Source organism: Balearica regulorum, chromosome 2, assembly GCF_011004875.1.
Source record: "Balearica regulorum gibbericeps isolate bBalReg1 chromosome 2, bBalReg1.pri, whole genome shotgun sequence".
In the NCBI taxonomy this organism is placed as follows: Eukaryota; Metazoa; Chordata; class Aves; order Gruiformes; family Gruidae; genus Balearica; species Balearica regulorum.
In genome coordinates this window covers 115818819-115846466 of record NC_046185.1, presented here as the reverse complement: position 1 = coordinate 115846466, position 27648 = coordinate 115818819, and the positions used below count along the sequence as shown (strand labels likewise).

Genomic DNA, 27648 nt, shown 5'->3' with positions numbered 1-27648 from the left:
GAATCGGCATTTTAAAACGTGCAGATTACATTTCAAGGAATGAAAGGTTTCACAACAGATTGCACAAGCAAAGCAACAGAAGGGTGCAATACAGAGTCTACCTTCTACTTTAAATTCCATTTATTACTTATAAATTTATGACAACCTCCTCGATTAGTAAAATAAGTTATTGCTCCAAATTGTTGCCTTGACACAATTCCCCCATTCTCTTTAGCAAGCGATGACGGCTCCTTGTCCTGCTCTTCCAGGGTGGCACATACCCTGTCTACACACCTGCTAAGCACCCTTGTCCCACGCACCCCTTTCTCTGCCTGCCTTAGGGCCGGTGGATAATTATCAGTCAGACCAATTATTATCAATTACGGCAATGATGATAATTGATAATTATCAATGTACTGCAGCGCAGTCGCTGGATTTAACGCAAGTTATACCTCCTAAGCTCCTGCAAAAGATGATGCTGAAAGCCTATCCATGTCGCTGGCACCCCACGCCAAGCCGTGCGGCTCTGATAAACCGGGCTCTTTCGGCGATGTCTTCGGGTGCAGCTCGGTTCCCGCCCCACCGGCAGCCACCCCGGGACACCGGCAGGGCCGCCCCGTCCCCCGCACTACAGCTCCCAGGATGCACCTCGCCTCCCGCACTGGCCGCGACAGCGCTCAGGCGGCGCAGGGCTTGCCGGGACTTGTAGTCTGCAGGTCCGGGCGGGCGCTCCGCTCGGGCGGCTCCTGCCTGCCGGGCCGGGGCCAGCCGGGCTCACTCGGCCGTGGCCGGGCCGGCGTGAGGCACCACGCCTGCCGCCGCTCGCTGCCTCCCTCCTCACCTCCCCTCAGGGCTTCCCGCTCCTCCTCGCCCTGGAGGCAGGAGCCCGCCGCCCGCCCCGGCCGGGCCCGCCGCGCAGGGGGAAGCTAGCGGGGCAGAGCACCATGCTGGAGTCCATCCGTGTCACCGGTGAGTACCTGCCCCGGGCCCCAGCCGCTCCCTGAGGCGAGGCCGGACCCTGGCTGCGCCTCCGGGGCGGCTGGGGCGTTACCGGCTTGGCGAGGGGCTTGCGGCGGCGGGAGGAGGGGCAAGGTGGGGCCGCTTTCCCCGCGGTCCCCCCGGCGCCGACAGTTGCTCTGGCGGGGGGGAAATCATCACCCGTGGAGGCGCCGAGGCGTTTCCGTGAGCGTACCTGCTGCCTGGGGACGAGGGAAAGGTGCTTCGCACCTACCGGTCTTGAAAGAGGGCGAAGCAGGAGTCCCGTCGGTGAAGAGGGACACGGGTACCTTTGCCTGCGACCGCGTCCCCTTCCAGCGACGCGGGGGTGCGGCGGTGGGTGACACCCGCCCGCCTTTCGGCGGAGCGAGGGACAGAAGGTGCAAACAAAAAACGCTGAGGGAAATATTACTGATGACATCGGTGTCTTTCACTCTTCGGCTCTCCTCTGTGCTGTATTTTCAGAGAACTTTACAAATCTTTATAATATGTGTACGTAAAAGCCTGTGACTGTATAACCACAGTGTGGAATGGTTGTGTGTGGTATCAAAAACTTTTAACTTCAGTGCTGTGTATATGTGGTATGTAGGAAAACCTGCAATACCATTGCTCCTGCAAAACAAATTTTTCACTCAGGTGTTTTCCTTGTTTAAATTTGGCATTGTATTTCATGTGTCACTTCAGCTGCTTCAAGCCAATGTTATTTTGTCATGGGGAAATCTATCTAGAAGACATCTGGTGGACATGTCTTAGTGTCCCCTCATACGATACTGTTAGAATCATAATTAAGATTTCTAACAGCTACTCTTTCTCTGCGTAATTTATATGCCGTTCCATCCGTGCCATGGATATGAGTAGGGTGTTACTTCTGGTAATGGGAGTGGAAATAAAGTTGATGGAATCAGAGCATCCCTAGAGATGTGCAACAGGGACTGTAATCTTACAGGATTAAGATTTCTTAAAAGGGAAGATAGTTTTTTGGGGTCCATATACCATCAAATATTCCTGAACACACCTGTGCTGCAGTAGAACAAGCTAGAGATCTGCTTAGATGGAAGTTTCATCCTGTGCAGGTCTGTCTATAAAACAGTTTTGTGATTATATCCTGAGTCTATTAAACAAATGGCCCTTGATTTCATTAGGGCCAAGTCTTCACTTTTACTGATTATTACTGTGCTATAAAATTTAATTTGAAGAGTGTGAATTTGGAGTCAGTTACATAATGTTGTATTTCAGTGTACAAACACGCATGCAAGAAACTGCTTGCAAGTCAGTTTATGCTTTTAAGGCAGAAAGAGTACCTTTTTCAATATCATTGCAATTTTAAAGACAAAACCCAAACTGCACAGTCTAAAATCATGCCAGTGAATCCTGTAAATGGTGGATATTTCAGAGTTATTTACAAACACTGGCAATTAATGAATCAGACAAACAAGTTGACTCATAGCTGAAACTTGCCCTTGGTTTTGGAGCTCAGAATTAAAGTTGAGTAACAGATACGCTGTTACAGGAAGAAAGCAAATAGGTGAATATTTTTGGGGAAAAAAATTTCTTAGGTTAAATGTCAACGTTCCCAACACCATATGGGCTCTAGTTTTTAATGAACTTGCTGTGAAAATAGAAAATACCTCAGCATCAGTCTTTTTACAGGAGCTCACTAATTCTACAGCAAAATCATTTTCAGTTATTATAGAGAAAGCTGCTAATGCTGTTTAGTTCAAGTTGCCTGACACTTTCTGTTCAAAACTTGAGTGTTTGTAAACCTTAAAGGTGTTTATAGTGGTGAGGAAATATACTACAGGATTCTGGTCAGATTCTGTTACACCACAAACATAAGCCTGTAGTATTTGAGAGGCAGTGAAACAGTATAGATTCATATACAACAATCTCCATTGCCTGCTGCAGCATATTCTTTCTACAGCCCTCTGCACCCACAAACCATACAGCCTCGAGCTCATAAACTACAGATAGTTGTTAATCTACTCACATTACTTGATTATTGATGACATTTCTTTGTGATATAATCGTAGGTTTGCAGAATGTGTCAAAGGAGGAATCTTGTCACATCCATATATTTTCTTCTCATCTTCCAGTTTCAATTGTCACTATTTTCTTATTGTAGAAAGATCACTTACATTATTTGCATTTCTGTAAATCTGAAAATTCAAGTCAAGCTCTTTGTTTCTGATTTTGAATAAAAAGAAATTCAAGCGTATTCTAAAATGGTAATGCTGAACTGAAAACCAAAAAGCAGTGGCTCAGATCATTACAGGCCTAGGACAGGAAAAACTGCTCCAAGAACATCTTCACTAAGCACCTCAAGAATCATACCTGCAGTTCAGAAACTGTCCATTATGTGTATATAACCTGAGTGACAGCTGGTCGAAAACCACAGGAGCTCTCTACATTTTTTTTTTTTTTTTAGAGCAAGGCTAGCTGTGCAGAGAGAGATCTGCACCCACAAATATCTATCAATAAATACTGACTTACAGATGTGAGTTTAAAATTATAACTATTACAGATTAAACAAATGTACTGGAGAAAGAACTTGAAAATTTGGTGTTTTGGAACATGATTTTGACATCTCAAATACTATTTTCTAGTTTATTTTGTAAAATGATGTTGTTCACAGGACCAATCAAAAAATTTAGAATCACAGTTAAATGACTTCTATGAAAACAATAGTATTATCTAATAGAGTCTTTCAAATCTGCTGGATTATCTGTTGATTCTAGGTTTCCAGCACAAATAAGCATCAAATAGTAGTATTCTTTAGTCAGAAGAAAATGAAGGACGGTCACACTTGGTTTAGCACCTGAAAAATCACTTTGCTTCGAGATTGCACGTATAAAGTAACTACAGATTTGGGGACAACTATTTCTGGTATCAACCACGGGCATGTGAAACCAGCCAGCGTGTGTTCAGCACTTGACCACCATTTGTGACACTTGCAGGAGAATTCTGATTTGTGATGTTCAGAAATTATGTACACATAAATGCATTTATTACTGGCCAACTGTACTACTTAGATCTGAAAAATTACTGTCATGAGTTTTTGGTATTGAATTGGCACAAGAGCTGGGGGGTGTGTTTAAGGTCACTGAGTTGTTTCTTTGAATTCTGATTCTGTTGGTTTGGGTTTTTTTCTTTTCTATTTATCACTTCTTAGATACACCCATGATATTAATTCAAATTATTCCCTGTGTAGTAGCAATTTAAGGCTTCTCTGCTTTTAGTGACTTTTGAGAATTGATTAGTAGAGAAGGTAAAGCATTACTGCCATGTTACATTATTATATCTCATCTGAATTTTAAGAAGTAGCTATTTAATTTCCAAGTTCAATTTTGTCTACACACAAAGTCACATGCACAGAAATTTCTGTGTTCAGACATTCTGGAAGCCTTGCTTTTCATTTATCCTTCTTAAAAGTAAGGCTTCTCACACTGAAATACTTGGTACAGGCCTGAAGTCAGTCTTAAATACTTGCCAAAAAAGGTGTCAGCTATCATCTTATTCTGTTGTCCAAAAAATGCCTCATTTTATAGGAGTTGTTTGTGGATAGGTACACGCAGAAATGAATGCCCACTGCACAGTATCCTGGCTGCATATTTGATGTTGTTTTCCTTGTGATGGGAAGGGTGGTTCCTCAGCACTACAGCTCATGGCAAAGCAAGATAAGCCAGGTAGGCAGGCTGTCACCTCTGTGACAAGAATGATCTGACAGAATTTGAACAGGAACGCCAAGGAGCACGCTCCTGCACGCACCAAGCATAAAAAGGGGATTCACAAACTTACTGTGAAATAAATCAGCTTGCACAAGATAAGCGTGCTTTAGTGGAAGAGAATAGTCTAACGCTTCTACCTCTCTCTTTCCAGTGGAGGGAACACCCAGGCTGCAGATTTCCTATCGTATCTTCATGTAATGAGGACTTCTGTCTTTCTGCTTTTTAGAACGGTGTCTTCAGGAGAACTGAGGAACACAGATTGACATGGAACTGACAGAGGTCCAACAGCGTGAAATACATTGTCATGGTGCTTATGTTGGGAGCAAAACCTAATTTTACTGTGAAAATAAAGCTGAAATTAAACTACTATTGATTTTTTTTTCCTCCCCCTTGTAGGCATTTAATGATTTCTTGCTAATGTTCCATTCAGAGTATAATTACTGTATGTAAAGTAATTAGAGCTCAGCTATGTATAACTGTGGGCTGAAGCTCAAATCCCTTTTGCAGGCTTTAATCAAGCTCCGGCCATATCTCCTGTTCCATGAATCCTTTCATTTTAGGTGCAGAAGTAGGAAGCATTTCTCTGTGGCAGGATTTACTTGTGCCCTTGCTTTTGGCTCACCTAATGTGCTAGGATGAGCTGGGTGGCGAGAACCAATGAAGAGAGGTCACTTCTCTGTAACAAACCAGCACAAATATTAAAAACAGCTTTAATCCTCAATGACTTTGCTGCTCTGCACCAGGGACCTGCCTCCCCTGAAGGCTCTGCCAGGGATCAGAGCAAGAAAGGAGAGTTCCTTCACTAAAAGAACCTTATTTGCTTCTTGCATTCAGTTTAGTTCACGATGTTTCTTCTCAAGTGTTTTCTTAAAGCCGGCTGTTATTGGAGAACAGCTTTGAATAGATGAAGTGACAGTGTTGTCTTATGGATTCTTAGGGGTGTGTTTGTAACTAGCTGATCTCTCTTCTCTCTTCTCATTTAAATATGGCTTATTGTCAGTGTTAAGAAGGAATACGTAAAACTGAAGTCTTTTAAACTTGTATTACTATTCGTATGGTGTTCTACATTGTTCAGAGTGGCTAGACCATTCCAGTGTTCTCATCCTTTCTGAGAGTAAATTGTGTGAATTGGATTTTGCAAATGAGACCACACCAGACTGCTTATATCACAGCACAGAGCCCTGTGGGACTTCACTGTAAATACTGCTCATCTACTCCTATACTGTTTCCTATTTTTAAGTTATTCTTTATCCATACAGAAAACCTTCCTTGCATGATAAAGATCAATCAAATTTTGTTCAAAACTAACAAATTTGTTAATGTAACAGTAAACATTCATAAAGCCCTGCACAGAGTCATGTTTTAAACAAGTTAATTCTTAGCTGCAAACAGTGCACTCATGCATGGAGGTGCAAGCGTAAAATACTTGTTTATCTGGATCTTGCAAGTCCCAATCTAATTGTTGAAAAGTGATATACACACACAATTCCCCCACATGTCTAGAATTCAAGATTAACTGAATGTGATTGCAGTTAAGACAAGTTCTATGTTTCATTTATGTTGCAATTTTGAGTCCTTACAATTAGTATTGTTGTATAAAACAATCAAATTTGTCCTCAGCTTTTTTTTTTTTTTTGCCCTTTTTTTTTTTCCTCCTCAATGCAGAAAAACTTCACTGGCCTAAGACAGAGCTTTCTAAGAAATCAGTCCTGCGTCCAGAAGAACATAAGCTGAACATTAATAATGAAAACAGCCTCCAGCACCCACCTTCTGGGATCCTTAAGGACACTTTCACAACAGGAACCAGTAGCTACAACGTCCTTCTGCAGAGCAAAGAGGAGAAAAAACACCATGCTCAAAAGCAGTCATCTGCTCACCACAAGAAACACAGAAAAACTCCGAAGTGTTCTACCACCTCGCGAAGCAACGAGCACCGCAAAATCAAAGTGCCGCTACCCTTGCTCAGCGGTGGATGGTACTGCACTAACAGACAGCCCCCCATCATCGTCACTGGCCCCGTGTCTACCAGCGTGAAGTTTACAAACAGTATTTCAGTTGCAGGGAGCAGCATAGGACTGCCATCTCGACCCAGAAGTAGAACTAAGAGGCACTTTAATCTCACAAAGCCAAAGCAATCCCCGTCCTCAAAAAGCCATGGAAAAGAAGGTGATGTCTCGGGCCGAAAACTCTGTTTACTGACTGCAATCAAGCCTTCCAACGTGGAGAAAGAGAAGATGAAATTCTTCAAGTCAGATTTCACATACAATCCTCAATTTGAATATGCAAACCCTGCTCTGCCAAACGTGTTAGCTAAGCACAGCCATGCATCTGACCGATTTCTTAAGCAGGTATAGTTACTTTTCTTTCCCCCTTTTCCACTGATGATTTTTTCCTACACCTATTAAGGTGGTATTTGGCTTTGTTTGTAGCAAGTTGTTTCTCCTTACCATCCTCCCCTACTGTTTGAAACATGCATCAAAGATGAGAACAAAACAGTAGAACTGAAAGTCTTTTTGATTTAAAAAAATGAAAGGCTTCCTAATATTTACAGGATTCTATAGGATAAAGGCACAGTTCCTTATAAATGGGTTTACATGAAACAAAATTTAAGGCAAGAAAGCTTTTTAGGCAATGAAGCATAGTCCAATACAGGAAGAATACAGTGCCTAAATAGGTTTTAATAAGCAGAGGGAAAAAAGCAGCATAGAAATCCTGCCAATCCTCTTGGTGACACAAGGAATGGGAGGGGATAGCAATTATTTGAGGTTGTAATTGGATAAGAATATGTTGATGTTCCTTGTTTTAATCAACTTTGAAAGGATATTTACATATACATTAGGCTCAATCAAGCAGCAGACAAATTCCATTCCAGAGAAAGGTAAAATTTAAAAAGACACCCCGCTCTTTTTCTTTTTTTCCCTTTTTCTTCATAAAATGCAGTCACACTGGTGACATACCTACAGATATTCCCATTCTAACTACCTTGGCTTCCTACCTGTCTTTGAGTTACCAAAAAACTCAACAAACCAAAAAACCAAGAACAACAAAACCTTTGCTTTCAACTTTGACCTAAGCGACAAAACCCAGTGCTTATCTATATAATAACAGAACAAGTCCTCTTCCCACTTTGGCTATTTTAAAATGGTTTAGAAATATCTTATTTAAGTCTGACAAGCTTTTCTAAATAGAGAATCTCATATTTCAAGTGACACTTGACTTGGGAAGAGATCCTGCCATTCCATGAGTTTCACTTCTGATATGAATATTTCACTTAAAACTCCTCAAAATTTCTGATGAAAAGGATACATGAATTAAAGTACCATGGATTCTAATAACTGACCCTTGACTTGAGAAGAGTCTGACTTTTTTTTTTTCTTCTTCAAATCAAGAACACACATAGGTTTTATTACCCATTAAGTCATTGTCTTGTAAGGCTTGATCTGCATTTTCACATTAAAAATATCTTAATATTTTAAAACCTCAGTACCTGGGATTTCATTAAGACTTTTTTCTTTATGAGAACAGGTAACAGCTGTTCTGTTCTTGAAATCGGCTTCCATACTTCTAAACAACCAGCTAAATCACACTGACACCAAATAAAACTACCTCTTGACTAGAGCTTTTCAACAAGTTTTCCTTTGATTTTTGTAGCAATATTAGCAACATTAATCACAGATTACAGCAAATCATCAATAACTAATTTGACGACTGAATTTAATACAAATTATCCCTTTTAGTATGAGGTAGCAGAGCCTTAAAAATTATTTTATGCATGCTGATTCTATGGAGCAGGCCTGTCATTGATTTACTCTTCTTGTGATAAAAAACCCCACACCTAAATAATGAATATTTTAATAATGATTTATTTCTCAATATTATTCCAATTTGTAACTCTACCTTTTTCCCTTTACACACAAAGCATGGGAAAATAAAGGCTTTATCACAACTTAATAAAAAATATTGAAGGATTTAATATTCAATGAAGTATGATATTTCTGAAACTTACCAAGAAGGATGTAGATTGTTTCATAAGATTTAGTTTGTTACAGAATTTCTGAGCAAGAAAAGCATCTCTTCCAAGTTCAGCTCCTAAAAATACTGAACAATATCTTGAACTGAACTTCATATAAACAGCCAAAACCAGCTTTCACCCAGCTTCAAGCCCAGCAGGTGGCACTCTCTCTTTTTTTGACTACAACTAGCTTTAGAAATTTTCATCTCCACACAAATTTGCATTTCATTTCATGCAAATCTGCTATCCAGAAAAAGCAGCATTAATCAAAGTTTTAATCAGAAAGTATTATATGAGCATTTACTTTTCCTCAGTGCTATTTTTTTTTTCCAATGCAGATTTTACTTGTCAGAAGAAACACATAGGTATCTTATAGGAAGCATTAAGTTCAGGAAAGGTGACTTCAGTTGCAAAAAAAGTACTCACAGTGTCAAGAGTCGGGGCTGGCAGTAAAAACACAACAGCGTGTAGTCATCCTTTTTCCTGCAACAAGGATAAATTCAGTTTTGTCTTTTGAAACATTTTTGGGTTTCATTTGCTGCTGTACTTATTTTAGGAAGCTTTGCTTTCTGTGAACAGAAATGGAATGATTTCTGTTTTGTTCTATAGAAGGTGCTTACAGCAACTTACACTTTCTTGGTCTTCTATGACTAATGTCTCTGTAAAACCAGCTTTTTACTGACAGAACTCTCTAATTTTATAGGGAGCTTTTAGGATACTTCAAATGAAATGAGCTCAAAACCCAACATTTCAGAATATTAGAGGATTTTTAATAATTTAAAAAATATTTTTACCCACAGCTGTGCATAGCCTGCTAGGACATTAAACAGACTGTGTTTTCTTATTGCCCTTTCTACTTTTGTGCATGTCTGTGGAATTGGTTAATATAGCATTACTGCAACATATCTGAAAGAAAAATCGCACCCTGCCCTTTTTTTTTTTTTTTTTGAAGGCAAAGAACACTATGGATTTGCAAACCATTCACACAGCAACACTGCAATGGGGAATACACAGGCTTGTGAGGACCCACTTCACCCCCAGGCGTCCAGTCAGGTTAAAGATTTTAAGCCTTAGGCACAGCTGAACACTTGTATCGATTGACTTTTCACAGACATAGAGTAAACATTTTAAAATTATTAATAAATTTGAAAATAATATTTTTAATGTCTCCTCATTTTGTTTCCTCTCACTCTGTTTCTTTCTACTTTATCTTGCTTTCTTCATAATAAGGTTATTTCATGCATCACACAATATGTGCTTTTAGGGAAGAGAACTTGAGAATCAAAAATAGTATGCAGACTTGCAGCTTTTCATATTGATTGACAAATCTAATATTACAGAAATTAATTTTCTTCTTGCTGTGCTTCAAGGTCAGTACAGCAACTGTGTGTTCAAAGTGCTATGAAAGTTTTCTTATTAGCACTCCTTCTGGCTCAAACTACTTGTCCTTCATTGTTAAGCTTTCTTAACGCTTAAAGTGCGTGTTTGTTGTTTTTGCACAGATGCTAGAGGTGGCAATACTTATCTAGAAGTAATTGTCCCCTGTGTTTGCAGAGCAGATGACTTAACAGTTGCAATTTGCTGAACCAAAATCAGCGTGGAGGTTGCAAGTTCAAGTAGCCTGTGTGTTAAGACCTATTTCTTTGAATTGTACATGAAGACAGGAAATCTATTTTTATATACTTTTTTTTTAAAAAAAGTCATTTTGTTGAATGAGTAACGCCACCTGTTAAAGAGTTGTACATCCGTTTCCCTTGTGCTCATAAAAATATAGCAGTTTTGAGTTAATAAATAAATCAATCATGCCACTTTGGAAGCGTTTGCATTACATACCTTTTAAGTAAGTAATACAAGTAGTCTACAATTAGCAAGTTTATCAGATGTTGGAAAAATAGTTAGGTGGAGCTGGAAGGCTAAACAACATGACATTCAACACTGAATAATCCTTTGCAATGTCCAGGTGATGTCACAGCTTAAGCATGTTGAAGATTCAATAACATGTCACTGGCTGTGAAGAGCACTTAATTGTAAAACACCTCATTCTCCACCAATAACAAATTCCCTCCTAAACTAAGATGTATAGATAAAGTGTGTTAACATAGAACACAAAACATATCAGACCTTCAAAGCAGCATAAGTTCTCAAGGTCCTACACAAACTTCTCTCTTCCATTGGAAGAGACTCTATATCACTTCTGGTGATACCTCAGTAGGAACATAGGTTTATTTCAGGTCACAGTCTCATAGGAAAAAAAAAAACAAGTTAAAAACCAAATTAATTTTTCATTCCTTACAAACCGTTTGAAAAGTTTTTCATTAAAAATATTTCTACCAGCTCTACATTACTTAAACATGCTCTTTATCATACTGAGAGCAAGCATGCAAAAGAAAATCCACTGTAAACATTGAATAAAACTCAAAATACTACAGCCTCTGCAGACTAGCCTCAAAAATTTGCTCTTACCTCTCTCCCTTCTTTCTACTTGACTCAGAAAGGAGGGCAGCCACCATTTTATGACTGTTGATTAGACTAACAAGTTCCATCTGGTACCACTTGGCATTACCTAAGGATGCAGCTGGGAAGCTTTTCCCCTCAGCAGATAAGCTACATAGAGAGGAGAGCCATGGTGCCTGCAAGCCATGTCTGTCTCACAAATCTCAACAGAAACTGCAACCCTTTTGTAGCAGAGCTGTTTCTGAACATAGGATGAGCTGACTGAATGCTGGGGGCTGACTCCTAGGTCGCTGAGCCCATTTTCTAACTTGGTTGCCCTCAAACAATTCATGAGCGTGTCTTATCAGTACATGTATCTAAAATAATGCTCAAGTAACTAAGCTGTGTTGCTGCACATGGGTGACATGGGATTCTGAGACCTACTTGGCAGTAAATAATTTGTTTAAAAAAGCCACCACCACCAAAACCTAAACCTGTCAATTAAACAGAGCCTTGTCTTGCTCTTGTTAGTGCTTCTGTGTCATTACTTTCTTGAGCATCAGCAGGGTTTGCTGTGCAGGGGGACTTGTTGTGGAACCGCTGCTTCTTTTGGCGCTCTTTGGTAGCGACAAGAGGGATTAAACTGGGCCTTTTAGATAATAATGAATAGGAATTACTACTTCTAACCAGTAACCTGGTGCAGCCACGTAGATCTTCTTTCCTTCCATTGTTTTACCTGTTGCTGAAGAGCTTACAGTTTTGCCTTAGGAACTGTGGCAATATCAGTACCTTGCCTTCTGCTGGCCCAGAGGCTGGAAAATAAGCTCAGAGTTGGACACTGGAATAGGCAAGAGCTGGCATGCTGGTCTGGATTTTGCCCTTTCCCAGCAAGTTCTTGCAACGCCTGACTTTGAGTCATCTCACATCAGAGCCAGGTGCAGAACCCCAAGTGAGGGAGGGGCTCCATGTCACACGCAGTGCCTGGGATCCAGACAAATCCCAAATCTTTTTCCCTCAGGAGACACCACCAGCTGTGGTGGTTGTGGCAAGAGGTGTCAAACCTAGTAGCATCACTGGGGACGGGGCCCATCTGCCACTCCCCAGAGATTTGTACACTGGTGGCAATGTGTGTGTGTGACTTGCAGAGTCACACCTCTTCGCTTGGAAAGAATTATCAGGACTCATTCTGTTTTGCTTGAGACAGGGTCAAGGGAGGAGGTGACAGGGGTGAGCGCTTGTCTTAGTAATTTCCTAACCAAGAGAATATGTGTTCAGCAATGAGGAGGCTTATGCTGAACGACTTTCCCAATATGCATGGGTTCAAACTTGCAACATCTATTTGGAGGTGTCTGAACAGCCAGGATATAGGTTACTCAGGGTGGCACATGAAGTAGAGGCGGCACCTTTCACTATCCCACCCTTTCCCTTGGAGCTGCAACCATGCACCATGATGAGGTGGGAGAGGCCAGAGTGGGTCTGTGCTTCTTCAGGGGGAGGTATCTCCGAGAACCTGCTATTCATATTGTGCTGTTGATTCAAGTGTCTCACATTTTAGTAAAAGCCTTAAACAGCCCAGGAATTCAGGAGGGGGCCTTCAAGCAGGCAAGAGGAGCTAGAACTTGAGCCTCCTGACTGCCAAACTCATGCTGCTTCCCTTGGCACGCATAGGTCTCCGCTCCAGGGAGTTTGCTGTTACAGACGGCCAAGCAGGAAGTTTAATGCACGTTCAGTGCTCGTTTTCTCACTGTTTGTTGTGATGAGGTGGTTTTAGAAAATACCTGCACTCTGACTAAGGTAGGAGAGTCCTCTGGGATAACACCACCAAACCTACCTATGTAAAGCTGCATCTCATAGTAGTAACATCTTTATAAACAGTGTCAAAACAAGAGAACTAGATAATAAAGTTTACATACCCTTCTCAAACACCCTTATTTTTATGAGATTTCATGTGAGAAGAAACTGCTCCCTTGCTCTCAAATGGTTTTGGCAGTCTTCTGCTTCATCAAATCTGCTCTCATCCACCCTACTCGACTTTGATCAGCACTCTAGATTTGTCCTACACTTTTTGAAATGTATGTAAAGTATCTTTGGCATTCTTCAAGCCTACTTCTTATCTTTTGCTACCTTTGTTGGCTTCCTTCAGCCTGTGACTCTCCCTCGCCTGTTCTTCTCCATCTGAAAGCTTTGCCATCACATTATCAAACATTTCATTGTTTGTACAAAACTGAACTGGACCTGATGTTTGGTTTGCTGAGAGGCAGGATATGCATCAAAATGTAGTGGCCTTGTTCCCACTTCCGTTGGGAACCCAACAGCCACATGATCCTTTGGCTATGGCCAAGTGTTGCCTGGGAGAGGAATGCTGGTTCACCTAAGGCAACACCGTGCCTGGGGGCCTACCAACCATTCAACTCAATGGATGGATCCCTTCCAACACCTGAGCCAATATCCTAGTCTTGTTTGATTTACTAGTAGAGAGATGTAGCCTGAATGCTGGATACTTTTTGAAAGATGCCTTAAAAACCCTTAAAAAGGAAAGGACCAAATCCTGGTGGCTTTTGAAAATAACATCCATCCCTGCATCAGTTCCTGCAGTAAATATCTTTCAGAGAATGTAAAGCCCACAGAATCTACCGTGTTTTAAGTCACATTATTGAAAACTTTTGAGGGGAATTGCCATTCTGTACAACCATACATTTGAACATAGACAGACCTATCTCAGAAAGTGAGAGTTTGGGGGACACCGCTTGGCATAGCTGCTCCTGGGATTGTGGTTCTCTGGCAAGACCTGTTGTATCTTAATTTTTCATCTCACTGTGATTTTTATAAAATGCTATTAATTATAATGATTTTTTTCCAGAATTTATTACTGAGAGATAGAACTGGCCATGGGAAGAGATGAGGAGAAAAAGATGAGGTTCAGGAGACAAAATGTGGTGCTGCTGGGCAGCAAGTCTCTTTAGGAATGGAAATCACTGATGCACATTCAAAGGAACTTAAGCATCCAAGAATTTAAGTGGGTACTTAGTGTGTTAATCTAATAGACTTAATCGAAATTTAATACCAACAAGTTGTGAAGACACATTTCATGCCAGAAGATTAATTCAGAGACAACTTCCTTCAGAGTGAGCAAAGAAAGTTAATTAATTGTTCAGAGAAACCAGATACACCGAACAACTAGTAGGTAACATAAGTACCTTAGGGATCTGGCACTTTGCAAAGGCAACTGAAGAATGGTTATCATAAATTACTCAGGCTGCAGGCTGAGAATAAACTTCCTGGGGCAGGGTCAGGAATTTTTGGGTTGCTTCTTTAACCAAGGATTTTGTGTAAGGCGGGGAAGTGCCTCAGAATTTGCAGACACTGAAAAACTTATAAAACAGCCAATGTTTTAAGAAGTTAAGAATTCATGTATAATTTAATAAAAAAGGAAAAAATCCTTTGGGAAAATATGCAAGAACTAGATTTTGCTCTGATTTGTTCTTTACATCTAGCCCTTGATCCTAATTTTTGCTAGAACCAATTGTCATTATCCTCCAGAAACATTAGGCCTTGCATGAAGGATTCATATATTCCTTCTTTTAGTACTTAGACACTAACCTTGCTTCATTTATCTGAGGTAATTTTTAAATGACAAGCAATGTTACGACTCGACTGTTCACAAGAAAAAAAATTATTTACCGACATAGAAAGACTTCTATTCTCTTTTTCTAATCTTTTAGGCCCTGACACACCTATGCATTTGTGCAAGACCTAATATATGGGGAAGTTACTGGGAACTAAAATCCCATTTGCCTCATAGGTCTCCAGTAGAGATATGTAGTTGTCCTTACTCATATTTCTGTGCACTAGGTTAATGGGACTAACTGTAAAAATAACAGCACTGAACCTCTGTTAAATACGTACAGTAGTGGGTAGACGAAATGATGCTGGAGCTACCCAGTTTGCACTAGATGAGGGTGCATCCTCAGTTTTTGATGCATTCATCTCGAAAAAACATGATTTGTTTTTAAGCTGCAGAAGGACGTCACAGTTTTCACAGCAGCAGTCCCATCGCCTCGTGTCTTTAGGAGCAGTAGGATTTATTTTCTCTGCAAACAACCGAGCCAAAGGTTTGTAAGGTCCCTGTTGGTCCTCCTGGGAGTTCCCCGTTTGGGTGCCAAGGAAGGCTGCATAACACACGAGATGGAGCTGTGTTGCCGTGCGCGCTCATTGCGGTGCTGTAACAGGGAGAGGCTAAGCCAAATTGTTTGCGGTGGCTTGGGGGGTGGCACCGCATTCCTCTTCTTTACGATACCTGTCTTCAGACATCTTGGCGCCTGATCTTAAAAAGGAAACTTGAAAAGATGTGTTCCTCGTTGGTGCCTTTCTTCTAACGTCAGCTTCTCACTCGTGCTAGCTTCAGCGAGTGCTGGGGCACAGCTGCCCCAAGGGGCCAGATCCTGGGAACCAGCCACACGTCACCAGGCCCCCAGTGGGTCCGGTCCAAGTCCCTGTCCAGGCTGAAACTACTGCTGGAGTTAGCGTGGTGGCTAGGGAGTTTTGGCCACACGGGAGGCAGTGAGAGGAGATAGGGTTCGTGTAACAACACTGGGTGGGTTTATGGTGAGCCGGTTTCTACCAGAGTCGTTCTCCTGAGGCTGCGCGTGCTGGCTTTTTGGAGAAGTTGCTTGAGGACCGTATTGCAGTGCTGCTGGGCTGTCCCTGAAGAGACAGTGATACAGCTCTCAGAATAACCAAGGGGTGATGTTTGCAACAGATTTCTGTTTATGCATCATTTTCTGATTTGCTATTAATGCTTTGCAGTATATGCCCTCTTCTCCCATGTAAATAAAACCTTACCATGAAGACTCAGGTGCAGCAGGAATAGAGATCACAACAGTGAAGGCAGATTCTTGGCTTCCAGATTGCATAACCCCCCAAAACAACAGCCTTCTATAAGCTAACCTCTTTTTTTTTTTTCCCCTCTGTACTTAGGTAGTAAATTATGCTGCTTTCTTCATTCTTGAAAAAGAAATACAGATCTGACCAGGAGGCCCTTCAAATTTAATAACAAGTATTAGAGGCAGACAGAGAAATACCAAACATTCAGTGCAGGTATTCAGGTAATTGATATTTCTCTTATCAAAGAGCTACAGGACTTTCAGAATGCATAGAATCATACAATGGTTTGGGTTGGAAGGGACATTAAAGATCAACTAGTTCCAACCCCCCTGCCATGGGCAGGGACACCCTCCACTGGACCAGGTTGCCCAAAGCCCCATCCAACCCGGCCTTGAACACTTCCAGGGATGGGGCCTCCACAACCTCTCTGGGCAACCTGTTCCAGTGCCTCACCGCCCTCACAGTGAAGAATTTTTTCCTCATATTTAATCTAAATCGACCCTCCTTCAGCTTAAACCCATGACCCCTTGTCCTGTCACTACACTCCCTGATAAACAGTCCCTCACCATCTTTCCTGTAGGCCCCTTCAGGTACTGGAAGGCTGCTATAAGGTCTCCCCGGAGCCTTCTCTTCTCCAGGCTGAACAACCCCAGCTCTGATCATCTTTGTGGCCCTCCTCTGGACTTGATCCAACAGGTCCATGTCCTTCTTATGTTGGGGTCCCCAGAGCTGGACACAATACTCCAGGTGCAAGTTAGCAAGATTACAGTGATAGTTGATTTTTGTAAAATTCTTTGGAGAACCATGAAAAGAAACATGCTGACAACTTAAACTGCAAATGTCCTTGTGAACTGTTGTGTCTGATTTACAAGGCAGTTGTACAACATTCCCAAAATTAAAGAGTAAATGGATGATACTTCACTAGACTGATAATCATCTGTGTCATGCTGATGTATGTGGATCCAAACTGAGTTGATCAGAATCTTTTTTCAGTACTTTGGCATTAACATATGTCTGATGATGATATAAATTGATTACAGAGTATGTCAGCCTGTATCTAATGACTACAGGGTCTTACTGTTGCTATGCTTTCATGTTTTATAGTCCATTAACATTATGGAGCGGACACTGCAGAAATACGGAAGCTATGAAAAATTTGAACAGGCCACTGGAGGCAGCTTGCTGACCAAAAGTCGCATCTGGAATCACGTCAGGAAATACATGGTGAAAGAAGGCTGTCTCGGTGAGGTAAGTGATACACTGGATCAGGGAAGAAACATTTATGTCGATCTTAGAAATTACACGTGGATTGCCCCAGGACACCATTTGGGAGGCCTTTCCTCCATATTTACAAGAATATTCCTTACATCATATTTTTCTCGTGGCTGTGCCTGTTCTAATTTTTGAACAATTGAAATGATGCAAATTCCTCGTGAATGCTTCAGCCATCTCTTTGAGTCTGTTTCCTGATTCACATATGCTCATTCTTAAATTCAGCTCATTTGGGAGTACCCCAGAACGACACCCTTCCTTCCCTCCTTTTTTCAGCTACTTGGAGACTAGCACATTTCCATTTATTCATCAGTTCTGCCATCCGTTCTCTTGATTCAAATTATTTACACTAAAGGAAAGAGAGTTAAGAAAAAGCCAAGAAAAATAAGCAGCAGCCCAAGAGACTGATTTATAAGCAGGACCACAAATGAAAGTGACATAAATGAATAAAAATGTCTGAAAGAGGTTGGCTTGTTGGGTTGGTTTGAGTGCTGGTTTTTCCTGACTTTAACCATCAAATTTTTTAGAGTCCTGTGCAAAAAACGTATTTCCCATATTCAGGATTTTAGAAGTCCACTTTCACTGAGTTACACTGAATTGCTTGGAAGAGGCAGGTGAAATTGAATGTATAAAAAGAGAATTATTATTATAAAGAATTATTCCAAATGAAAACACCAGCTGACACAGTCCGAGACTTGGCTGGGATCACTGGCGGTGAGCGAGAAGAGTCTGGAATGGGAGATCAATAGACAAAAATTAGTTTCCCAGAAACTAGGTTTAATTATTAAACATAATATTATTAGGAGAAACTGGTAAACTCATCACACCTTTTTGGGAGACTATAATTTGACACCGATACCAGACTTTACCTGTGTTTCTAAGAGTGAGGTTTTAAAACTACAATTTAGAGCAAGCAGGAAAAAATCAGATTTTTGGTTTTACTGTGCTTTTATCTTCCTTTGCAATCATTTTTGTCTTTGTCTTCACAGAAGCAGGATCCTACAGCCTCATTGAACATCCCATGTCCTTCTTAATGAAATATTCTACTTTTTCTGCAAAAATACAGTTAATACATCATGCTTAGTATGGTTTAAAATACTATGAAAATACTGTCCAATTGAAGAGGTGTTAATAAAGCTAAGTGGTGGCCATGCTTTAAATGCTTTAGGATTTACCTATCTTTCCTGCATCTTAAATAGGAGTTTCATGGTACAGTCATGTTAATGCCTTTGATCCCTGGGTCCTTTTTTGTTAACTTTGATAGTAAAAAAAAGAATGTCTCTTGTACATAGTCTCCCTTGTACTCTTCTGAGCAGTACTGTGGGGAGTTTCTTTAGACATTTCATGAAGAGGGAAAGGTGCTTAATCTGTAACAAAGAGCTTCCCTTCTCCCTCCCAGTCACTTGTTTAATAAGTCTTTTTAAACTCAAATAACAAAATATATCAATATGCATTAATTTCCTTCTCTGCCAGTTTTTGTTTTGATTACCAGTTTTCCAAGAGAAAACAGGAAAACAGAAACTACATTCCTGTATCAAACAAAGCAAAACAATACCAGTATTTTAATAATATTTCAAGTCTGCATCATGTATCAGGAAACAAAGTACACAGTGCTTCCCCCCCTCATTCATGTGGCTTTAGAATTGCAACTAAAAAAGTTTCAGATAGTTAAGTGTATATATATATATATACACACACCTAGTCAATACTGGAAGAGCTAAGGGAAAAAGCAGGAATAAGAGCGATAAGAGAGCTCTTTGCTACCTGAACTCTCTCATCTTCAGATTGTGGTCCATCTCACGGAGGACCTGCTTTCTCGAGCCTCAATGACAGTGGTGAATGGCCGCCCCACTCTCACTATCAATATCTCCACTGCGCGAGAGCACTGGCTGGAAGGGATGCTGAGACATGAAATTGGTACGAGCATGACATCAGTTCTTCAGGCAAAGGGGAGTACTTGCATGCTTTCTTACTTATTTTGCAATGATGGGCCAGGCACTGTACGTGCACAGAAGGAGGGAATGTCCCTGTCTAAAGAACATATGCTGAAGGTGTGGTAAAGGGAAGGAGAAACCTGTCTGGGATGGAGAAACCTATTTAGCAGTGCACCACGCAGTAGAAGGAAGATAATCCGCTTGAGGATTCCTGGAGATCACGTACATTATCATTTTTGGTCAGATCAGGAGCGAGCTTTTGAAGCAAGTCTACCAGCTAGTCCCACTTACTGCACTGATACTCACATGCCAGAGGAATCTTGGAGCAGACAAAGTGTAATCCTTTCAGATGATGCTAGCCCAGAGGCTATGCTCCAGGGCATACTTTCTGTGCTGTCACTGCTCAGGGACATTTTGCTCATGAGAGCAACTTAGAGCTAGTCTGAAGTAATAAAAGGGGAAACAAAATTAGTGTGACCGTTCAACCTCCGCACCAGCCATTTTACTTTACAAATCTGCTTCTGTTATGCTGCACTGCTTGCAAATGTAGGCATACTTTAGGTATGAAGACTTTACCCACCGCCCCCTAAATCAGTGAAGGATTGCCTTGATTTTGCATTACACAAGGTTGTCCCAGCCTGGTGGAAAATTTCTACAAATTTTTCAGTGAATCTGTTTTAGTTAAGTACATCAAAACTTGATTAACTTGGCTAGTGCCTGAATTTCAACTGAAGAATAAGCCCTGTGATTGCCTTGAGCCACTGTCACTCACATTGTGAGGGACCATAGCCTCTTCCAAGGCTGCAGCAGGCCTGTTTGATTAACTTCAAGAGGCAACATTTCTGCCTCCTTCCTTTGATCCTCCTTCATTCTGTTCGCTATGATGCCGAGCCTATGCTAGAGGCATTCAGCATGAAAGACACTTTTGAAAATTCCTTGTCATGGATTTGGGAACTCAAGTCCTGCTGACATTTGTATTCCTTAGGCATTTTCAGGAGTCCCACTTGCTGTCAGCACGTGAATAATTGCACCGTGTATCTACCTCTGACAAAATTCTCTGTTGTAGACAAGGCTAAAGTTGGCACTTTTCCCAGTGCCCAGTCCTACCAGTTCAGAGTTCTGAAATGGGCATCTCCTTCCATATTTTATAATTTTTTTCTAATCATTAGATGCTACTGTTCTAAATCCCATATTCCTTTCTTTTCAGGAACTCATTATTTTCGGGGTTTTAACAACAACAGCCAGCCTTGGTGCAACTGGAATGGCCGTAGAAAACATGGGTTAAAACCAATCAACCCTACAGAAGAGGGGCTAGCGAGCATTCACAGTGTCCTGTTCCGCAAAGACCCTTTTCTTTGGAGAGCTGCCCTGCTCTACTACACGGTGTATCAGGCCAGCCAAATGTCCTTCAGTCAGCTTTTCCAGGATGTGGGGAAATTTGTCAAGGATCCCAATACTAGGTGGGATTACTGCGTACGAGCCAAGAGAGGGTGGACTGACACATCACAACCAGGTGGGTTCCCTATTTGTCTTCTCTATTTTTGTGCTTCAGGGAGGTTTTTCAGAACGTGCACAGCGCTCCTTCAGCATGTCACGCAGTAAAACCTTTGCAAAAGGGAGAAATGGGACTCCACACTTTCTGAAATGAGGCAGCAGGATTTCTGCTATTGAAAACAAGGCTGAAAATGCACAACTGTGCAACTTTTAAACTGAATCAGTAATGGATTTTTTTTGTTGGAAGTGGGAACATAAATTGCAAAACCATGAAGAAGTTCATACTCACAGTTTGACCTCCTTTCTTCTTTATTACAAGAGATGTAATGTTGCTGTGCATATTCACAGACACCATCTTCTATGTTTGATTTCTTTCTCTGCCTAGTGAGGTTAACCTTCTGGTTAGTTTTTGAGAAGGTTTTCAAAGCCTGGGATATAAATATCTAGTTTATAAAAATAAAATTGTTCTGCTCTTAATGGCTTGTGAGAATATGCCCGGAACCAACCCTGAGAGAGTACAATGTATCTTGATTTCTTTTAGGTTGTTTCAATAAGGATCAGGTGTACTTGGATGGCATCCTCCGAATCCTGAGATACAGGGAGTCCATTGATTTCCACCTTCTGACAGCCCTTGGAAAGGTGAGTGGACTCATTTCTACCAAAGAGTACAGTTTTGTCATTTCAGCAAGCCTGCCTGTAAAGAGCTGTAAGTCACTGTGTTCTGGTTTACTTTGATCTAGAAATCTCCGTTCTGTACAGCACCTTGTGTTACACAGTGCAAGTTACAAATATTTTGAGGTCCTAAAAGTTTGTACCAGCTTGTCCTCATTCCTTGCTTATCAGATTAAGATTTTATGGTCATATTTCTCAGACTTTCCTTCCCTCCTTTCACAGGATACTACCTGACTTGCAGTACAACAGACTGCCTTGGGCAAGCAGGACAGGTGCTAGATAAGGTGGTGGTCCGGTGGTGGTCCTAGCAGAAGACAAAATCTACTATTTGATGCTAATGCATCCACTTCCACCACAAAGAGTTTTTCATCTCAAATTTCTCTTACTGATGTTTTCCAAAAATCAGGCTGTTTTTTTTCCCCAGAATACATACGTTCACAGAACGTATTTATGTCCATCTAACTGTCATTGCTTGTTTGTTCTCAAAATCATACTAAGAAGTGCAGAAACTTTGTCACACTTCCTGAACCAAATCCTTGGATCGCTAAGTTTCCACAGTTCATAAAGCTGGGTCCATATTCACATAAACCAGGATGCAAACTGAGGTTGTTATGCTTGCATTTAGAGCTGGTATACCAACAACATTTCTGCCTACTTGGCAATCAGCGGGTGATAAAGGGAAGTGGCATATTATGATAGAGGGTTTTGGTCCACATTTAAGAAGTTTTGCCTCTAATGTCAGAAACATCCATACTGGTGAGCAGAGCTATTTAGGTAATGCAACCAAGGTAGGAAGCTCTGAAAGTAAAATGGCACTGTCAAATAAGTCTCTACAACTTTATTCTTTGAAACTTCCTTTTGCTTTAAGCCTGCTTAACTCCACACAGCTTCTGCCTGCTAAACTATTGAACACATACTGTTCCTGTGCTGCTTTATCCTTTTCTGTCTTCAGGGAGTCTGCAGGATTGTCAAGTGACTTCGAAAACGTAATAAGTCATTCCTCATATAATTACAGATTCCACTATAATCCACAAGGCATCCACATTGAGGGTCTACAAGCAATTTAGTTCTAGCAGCATTTATAAGTGCTTGACTTTACAACTTCTAAAATAAGGGATTTTAGTGTCTACTCTGAATGTTTCTGCTGCACACATCTTCTGCAAACTGGAAATTTGCATATAAGAGCAGTGCTTGCTCTCAGCATCACAGATCAGCTGAGGTCTGCAGGGACCTCTCGAGATCATCTAGTACAACCCCCATGCTTAAGCAGGGTCAGCTAGAGGAGGCTGTCCAGGACCACGTCCAGTTGGGCTTTGAATGTCTCCACTGATGGAGGCTACACAACCTCTCTGGGCAGCCTGCGCCAGTGTTTTACCACCCTCACCGTACAAAAATGTTTTGCATTCGGACGGAATTTTGTGCATTTTAACTGGTGCCCATTGCCTCTTGCCCTGCCAGCGGGCACTGCTGAGGAGAGCCTGACTCCCTTGTCATTCCTCATTCCTTCCCATCAGGTGTTTATACACACTGGTAAGATCCCCCTGAGCCTTCTCTTCTCCAGACCGAACAGTCGCAGCTCTCTCAGCCTTTCTCAGCGAGATGCTCTGGTCCCTTAGTAGTCTTAGTGGCCCTTCACTGGGCCCTGCTCCAATATCTCCACATACTCTCAGGAAAAACAATTTCTGTGAGTGTAGAGAAATACGAAACTTGCATTGACATCTGGCTTGTGGTTATTACAAGTTTATCACCACTCTAAAGGGTGATTTGTTTGTTTGTTTAGGGTGGCATAGGAGGATCAGGTTGTTCCAAGGGGAGTATTAAGCTCACGCTGATGTGTCTTCCAGGTTAGAAGAAAAAGCACAGGATTTAAACATAGGGAAGCCCAGCATTTAGTGGGAAAAATTTCATTGCCTTTTGAAGATTCTCAGTGTTGTGTTGCAACAAGTGAGCTCATCTTTCTCAGCATGCCTATCTTGGGCATATTTTCATTGCCAATACAATAAAGGTATGGACATAATAGGAAACGAAAGCAGTCAACTATACTGCTGACAACAAATTGCTTCTGTGCTCTAGTAGGTAGTTGTAAAATCCAAGCACTGCTTTCTCATGTGAATGTATTTAAGACAGAGCCATGCTGAAGTTTCTGTGTCTCTGTTCTCATCTGAGCGCTGGAGAACTGGCTGATGGAGGCAGCCGTGCCTTCCTGATGCTTCTGACATTACTTACAGTGTAGAAGAGAGCGGTGCACGGAAACAGAACACACGCAAGCTGTTCGGCATACCTAGAAGTGACTAAGGAAAGAGCTTGAAGCCTGAGAAAAGATGCTTTTTAGAGGGATCAGTTTTAAAACTTTGCAGGAAAGAATTATATATGGGAAGCACTGCAAAACTTTCATGTAGTAATTGCATGCAAGTAATATTAAAAAGAGAAATAGAATGCAGATACTGGGTGCACTTCAGTATAGCATAACTACCAGAGTTTTAAAAAGCAAAAGCAGCAAAATGTCACCTACTGTTGTGTTTCCCAAGAATGTGAAGGCATTAGAAAGAGCCTAAATAAGCCTGGTTTAGTCTCAGGCTTTTTTACCTAATACAATGATTTTAATTACAGGTGATAAGGAAGACAACCTGTCGCCACAATAGGATGAGATTATGTTTTTGATCTCCTCAGGATGTCAACTTTTATCGGTTTTTTAGCAGTTGCAAAGACTGGGGAAATACATCCCATTCAAACCATACCTTGGATCACAGATACTTGTTTCTTGGTTCCAGCAGTAACAGAAACCCCTGAACATAAATATGAGGGGGAAAAGGTCCTTTTTCTTTCATTTGGGAGGAAAAGAGGTAGAATTTCAGGTTGGGACAGGAGGGAAGGTCAGTATTTAATCTCATTTGGTGCTGTGTCTCCAGACTGAGAGGAGATGGAGATTTTGTATACTCCTCTGTATCTACTTCTAAATATGTTAATCAGGTGTAGTGCCACACCATCTTCAAACAGCAGTATCTTAGTGACTCGAGTAAGCCTGGGCATGGGTGTACGTTCATTTTGCCATTGCAGCTAGAAAAGCGCACGTGCATACTCAGATGCAAATTCATTCTCTTTGCCGACTTTATTCCCATTATCATCAGCGAGATACACACCTATCTCCGACTGCCTCTGTGGGTCAGGTTTAGCAATCTGCGTTGCACCATCCTAGCTTTCCAGAGAGCCCTTCCATGCCCCTTACACATAGCTGAATCATTCCTGCTCACTTTAATCTTTTCTGAATAGAAACCATCCCCTGCTAAGAGGGCTGGCTGGTTCCAGGGAACCCTGACTGCGCGGTGCTCAGCTCCTTAGAAGAAACATGGGGTAAAAAGGTCAGAAGGAGCAGGCTTTACTCTCAAGCCACCTGGCACAAGCCTGCTGTGAGGAAGTAGGATGTGCCAGTTAGTAAGCACAGCCAGGCTTGTGGGTTTTGCCAGTACATATGCTTCTGTCTGTAGGGTGCCCAGAACGCACAGCTTGTAGACAAAGCGGCAACCACATAAATTTCATCACACTGGATAGCTGCCCAAGGAGTCCCGTTCCGTGCTTGCAGGGCAGCTGGTGTAGCTGTTGCACAGCCAAAGCATTCACCCTTTCTGGACCATCATTGACAGCACCATGAGCTATTGTGAGCTCAAGACTTGAAGTCCTAGCTCGTGGAATCAAGACTATGGAGAAAAATCTCAGCTTTCATTAGGAAAAAAGTAGTTGGCCCTGTAGTAGCTGGAAAAAGTTTGAGAGCGTCACATCTATTGAATGGGAAAAAAAACCAACCTGGCATGCTTAAGGGTTGCCCATGCTGTAGTTAGTTACTAGAGGTGCATTTTAATTTAGCTTTGCAGAAGCACATTTGCTAGTTAAAATGAAAACATCAAAGTTCAGGTCAGCTGGCACCATGCCTTCTTCCTGTGCCATGCCTGTCCTGCACTCCCTTTCTTGTTCCTCAGTCTTTGGCACAGTGTTTTTTTCTATTCTCCTGTCAATCTTTCCACTTCTTTGAGAAGAGACTCCAAGACTCATGTGTGCTCCATCCTTTCCCTCTCTACTCCTGCATCTGCTGTAGGTCATTCTCATTCAGGTTCCTGTGAACCTGTTCACTGATTGAATCAAAAGCAGAATCAGGAAATATGGAGGCATTTGCTAAAATTACTTTTTTTTTTTTGCATCTTCCACAGAGGCACACAGTTACTCATGTTTTCAAAGGATTCTCACAAGCTTTTAAATCCACCTGCTCTGAAATCTTTTCTCGTCTACAAGAGAGAATTTAGACCCACAGCAGAGAAGTAACAGGACTATAGCACTAAATTAACTCGTGTCCTTCCTTACAGATCTCGTATGAGGACGTGGATCGCCTGAAAGGATTAGCTGTGATTGAGAACATGAGGGTACCGCATTTTTTGCAAGACCATGCCCGGTATATGGAGCACTTGGAAAAGATCATGGAAGTCAATGAGCTGACTGATGAGGAGCTCCAGGATCTCATAAATTAAGAATATCAGCCCACCATTCACTTACTCTGTGCAACTGAGGACGTGGAACTGGACTTCCCAGAGCTTGCAAAAATGGACTTCTGAGGGGTGGGGAGGGAGGGAACGGTGGCCAGAATATGTGGAATTAAGAAAAAGTCCCTTTATGTTCCATTTGCATTGTGATTGTGTAACGGTTATTTTCTTAAGGGTTTGTGCATTTTTTAAAATCTGGCGTAGGAATTTCTTTGCAGTGATCTGTCCAATCATGTACTCTGTTTTATGTGCTGAGTATAATGCTTGACACTGTCTTTTGTAAGATACTGCCTTTTCCCATCCAGGTTTAGAGGTGGAAGAAAGGAAAAAGAGGAGAAATTCCCCCTTAGTTCACTTGTGTTTGCCCTGTCTTTGCTCATAGCTTTCATAGTTCATAGCAATAGAACTGCTGTAGATTATGCTACTTCACTGTCTGTGTAACTCTTTCCCATTTGGTCATCATTGCAATGAAAAAAAAAAAAGAAAGTCTAAAAAACACAGTGCACAGAAGCAGGTCTTTGTGCCATACGATCAAAGCTCTGTAATGCTATAAAAAGTTTGGGTTTTTTTACTGGGAGACTTAGCATTTAAAAAAAAAAAGAAAAAAAAAGATAGGTATTGCAATTTTAATGACTGTAAGCAGGTAGCAAAGTTATTCCCTTTATCCCCTCAAAAAGTTACACTGTTCCACATCTTTATCTGTGTAGTACACGTTTCAGGAAGCTGAATTCTGGAAAGGGTCTCCCTCCTTGGAGGGCAAGCATAGCATGTCTAGGAAGTTCAACATGGCAGTGTTTTGGAAGAAGGATCGGGCAGAACTGTGATTTCATCACTTGGCATGTTTCAAATAAATTCAGGAACGTGGGGACGTGATTCAGCACAGCAGGCATCACTCACTTCTCTGGGTCACCTGAGCCTACAGAAGGTCAAGTCACTTTTTGAGCAGCACCTCCATGCTACAGCAAGCTTGAGCTTGCAGAGCTCGTTGAAGAAACAAGATGTAAATGGGAGGAAAAGAAGTCTCACAAGTGCCCTATTCCTGTGTTCCAACAGAAGTGCTGCACCACTCTGAAGCAACCTTACCTCTGTTTTAACTGCCGGTGCTATATCCAGAACCAAGAAGAGAAAGCACCTTACTGTCAGCAATGGCTAGTCACATGAGAAATAGCTTAGATGACACAGGAGGACTTACTACATAAACTAGGTTTTCTGATTCCAGACTATTAGGGAAATATCGAGGTGAATCGTGTTTTGCACCTATAAGTATTGTGATAAAGGGCTTTGTTTTAGTAGATGGCTTTTTACCAGGAGTCCTCTGAACCCCTGGGAAGCAGCTGTGGCAGGAGAAGCTGGGCAGGAACAAGCAAGGGCCTCGGACAGGGCTTCAGCAGTTTATTCCCCTTCTGCCTTGGCCCACTGGCCTGGCATTGGATAAGGCGAGCAGATGGATCCAAGGTTTCCCCCCACACCACATCTGCATGGGCCTGAGCCTTGTATCCCTCCCTCCCTGCTTATCCTGTTCTTTCATGAAACGGATGGAATAACCCTCCCACCATATTTTACGCCCAGGACATTACCAGCCATTACAGCAAAGTTTTGAGAACGCATTTTCTGATCCGTAGGAAAATCTGCGGGGAAAAGCTCTCGGTTGGCTAAAAGATTTGAAGGTTTTTGAATAATCCCATAAAAGCAGCTGCCTTTTAGATAGTATTGCAGGT

The 27648-nt window shown here is 41.6% G+C and overlaps 1 protein-coding gene across 2 annotated transcripts; it reads left to right on the top strand.

The window, feature by feature from the left end:
* Positions 1-709: 709 nt before the first annotated feature.
* On the top strand, positions 710-26354 carry MATCAP2 (microtubule associated tyrosine carboxypeptidase 2). Of its 2 annotated transcripts, XM_075745457.1 has the most exons (7): positions 710-948; positions 6366-7048; positions 17134-17277; positions 19086-19218; positions 20443-20748; positions 21271-21368; positions 25757-26354. In XM_075745457.1, exons 1-7 carry the CDS (start codon positions 924-926, stop codon positions 25916-25918), a joined length of 1551 nt encoding a protein of 516 aa, XP_075601572.1. In that variant the 5' UTR covers positions 710-923; the 3' UTR covers positions 25919-26354. The 2 variants fall into 2 exon arrangements, with proteins under 2 accessions (XP_075601572.1, XP_075601574.1); XM_075745459.1 differs by lacking the exons at positions 710-948; positions 6366-7048 and adding an exon at positions 16135-16250 and having other exon boundaries at positions 25757-26029.
* The last annotated feature ends 1294 nt before the right edge of the window (positions 26355-27648 follow it).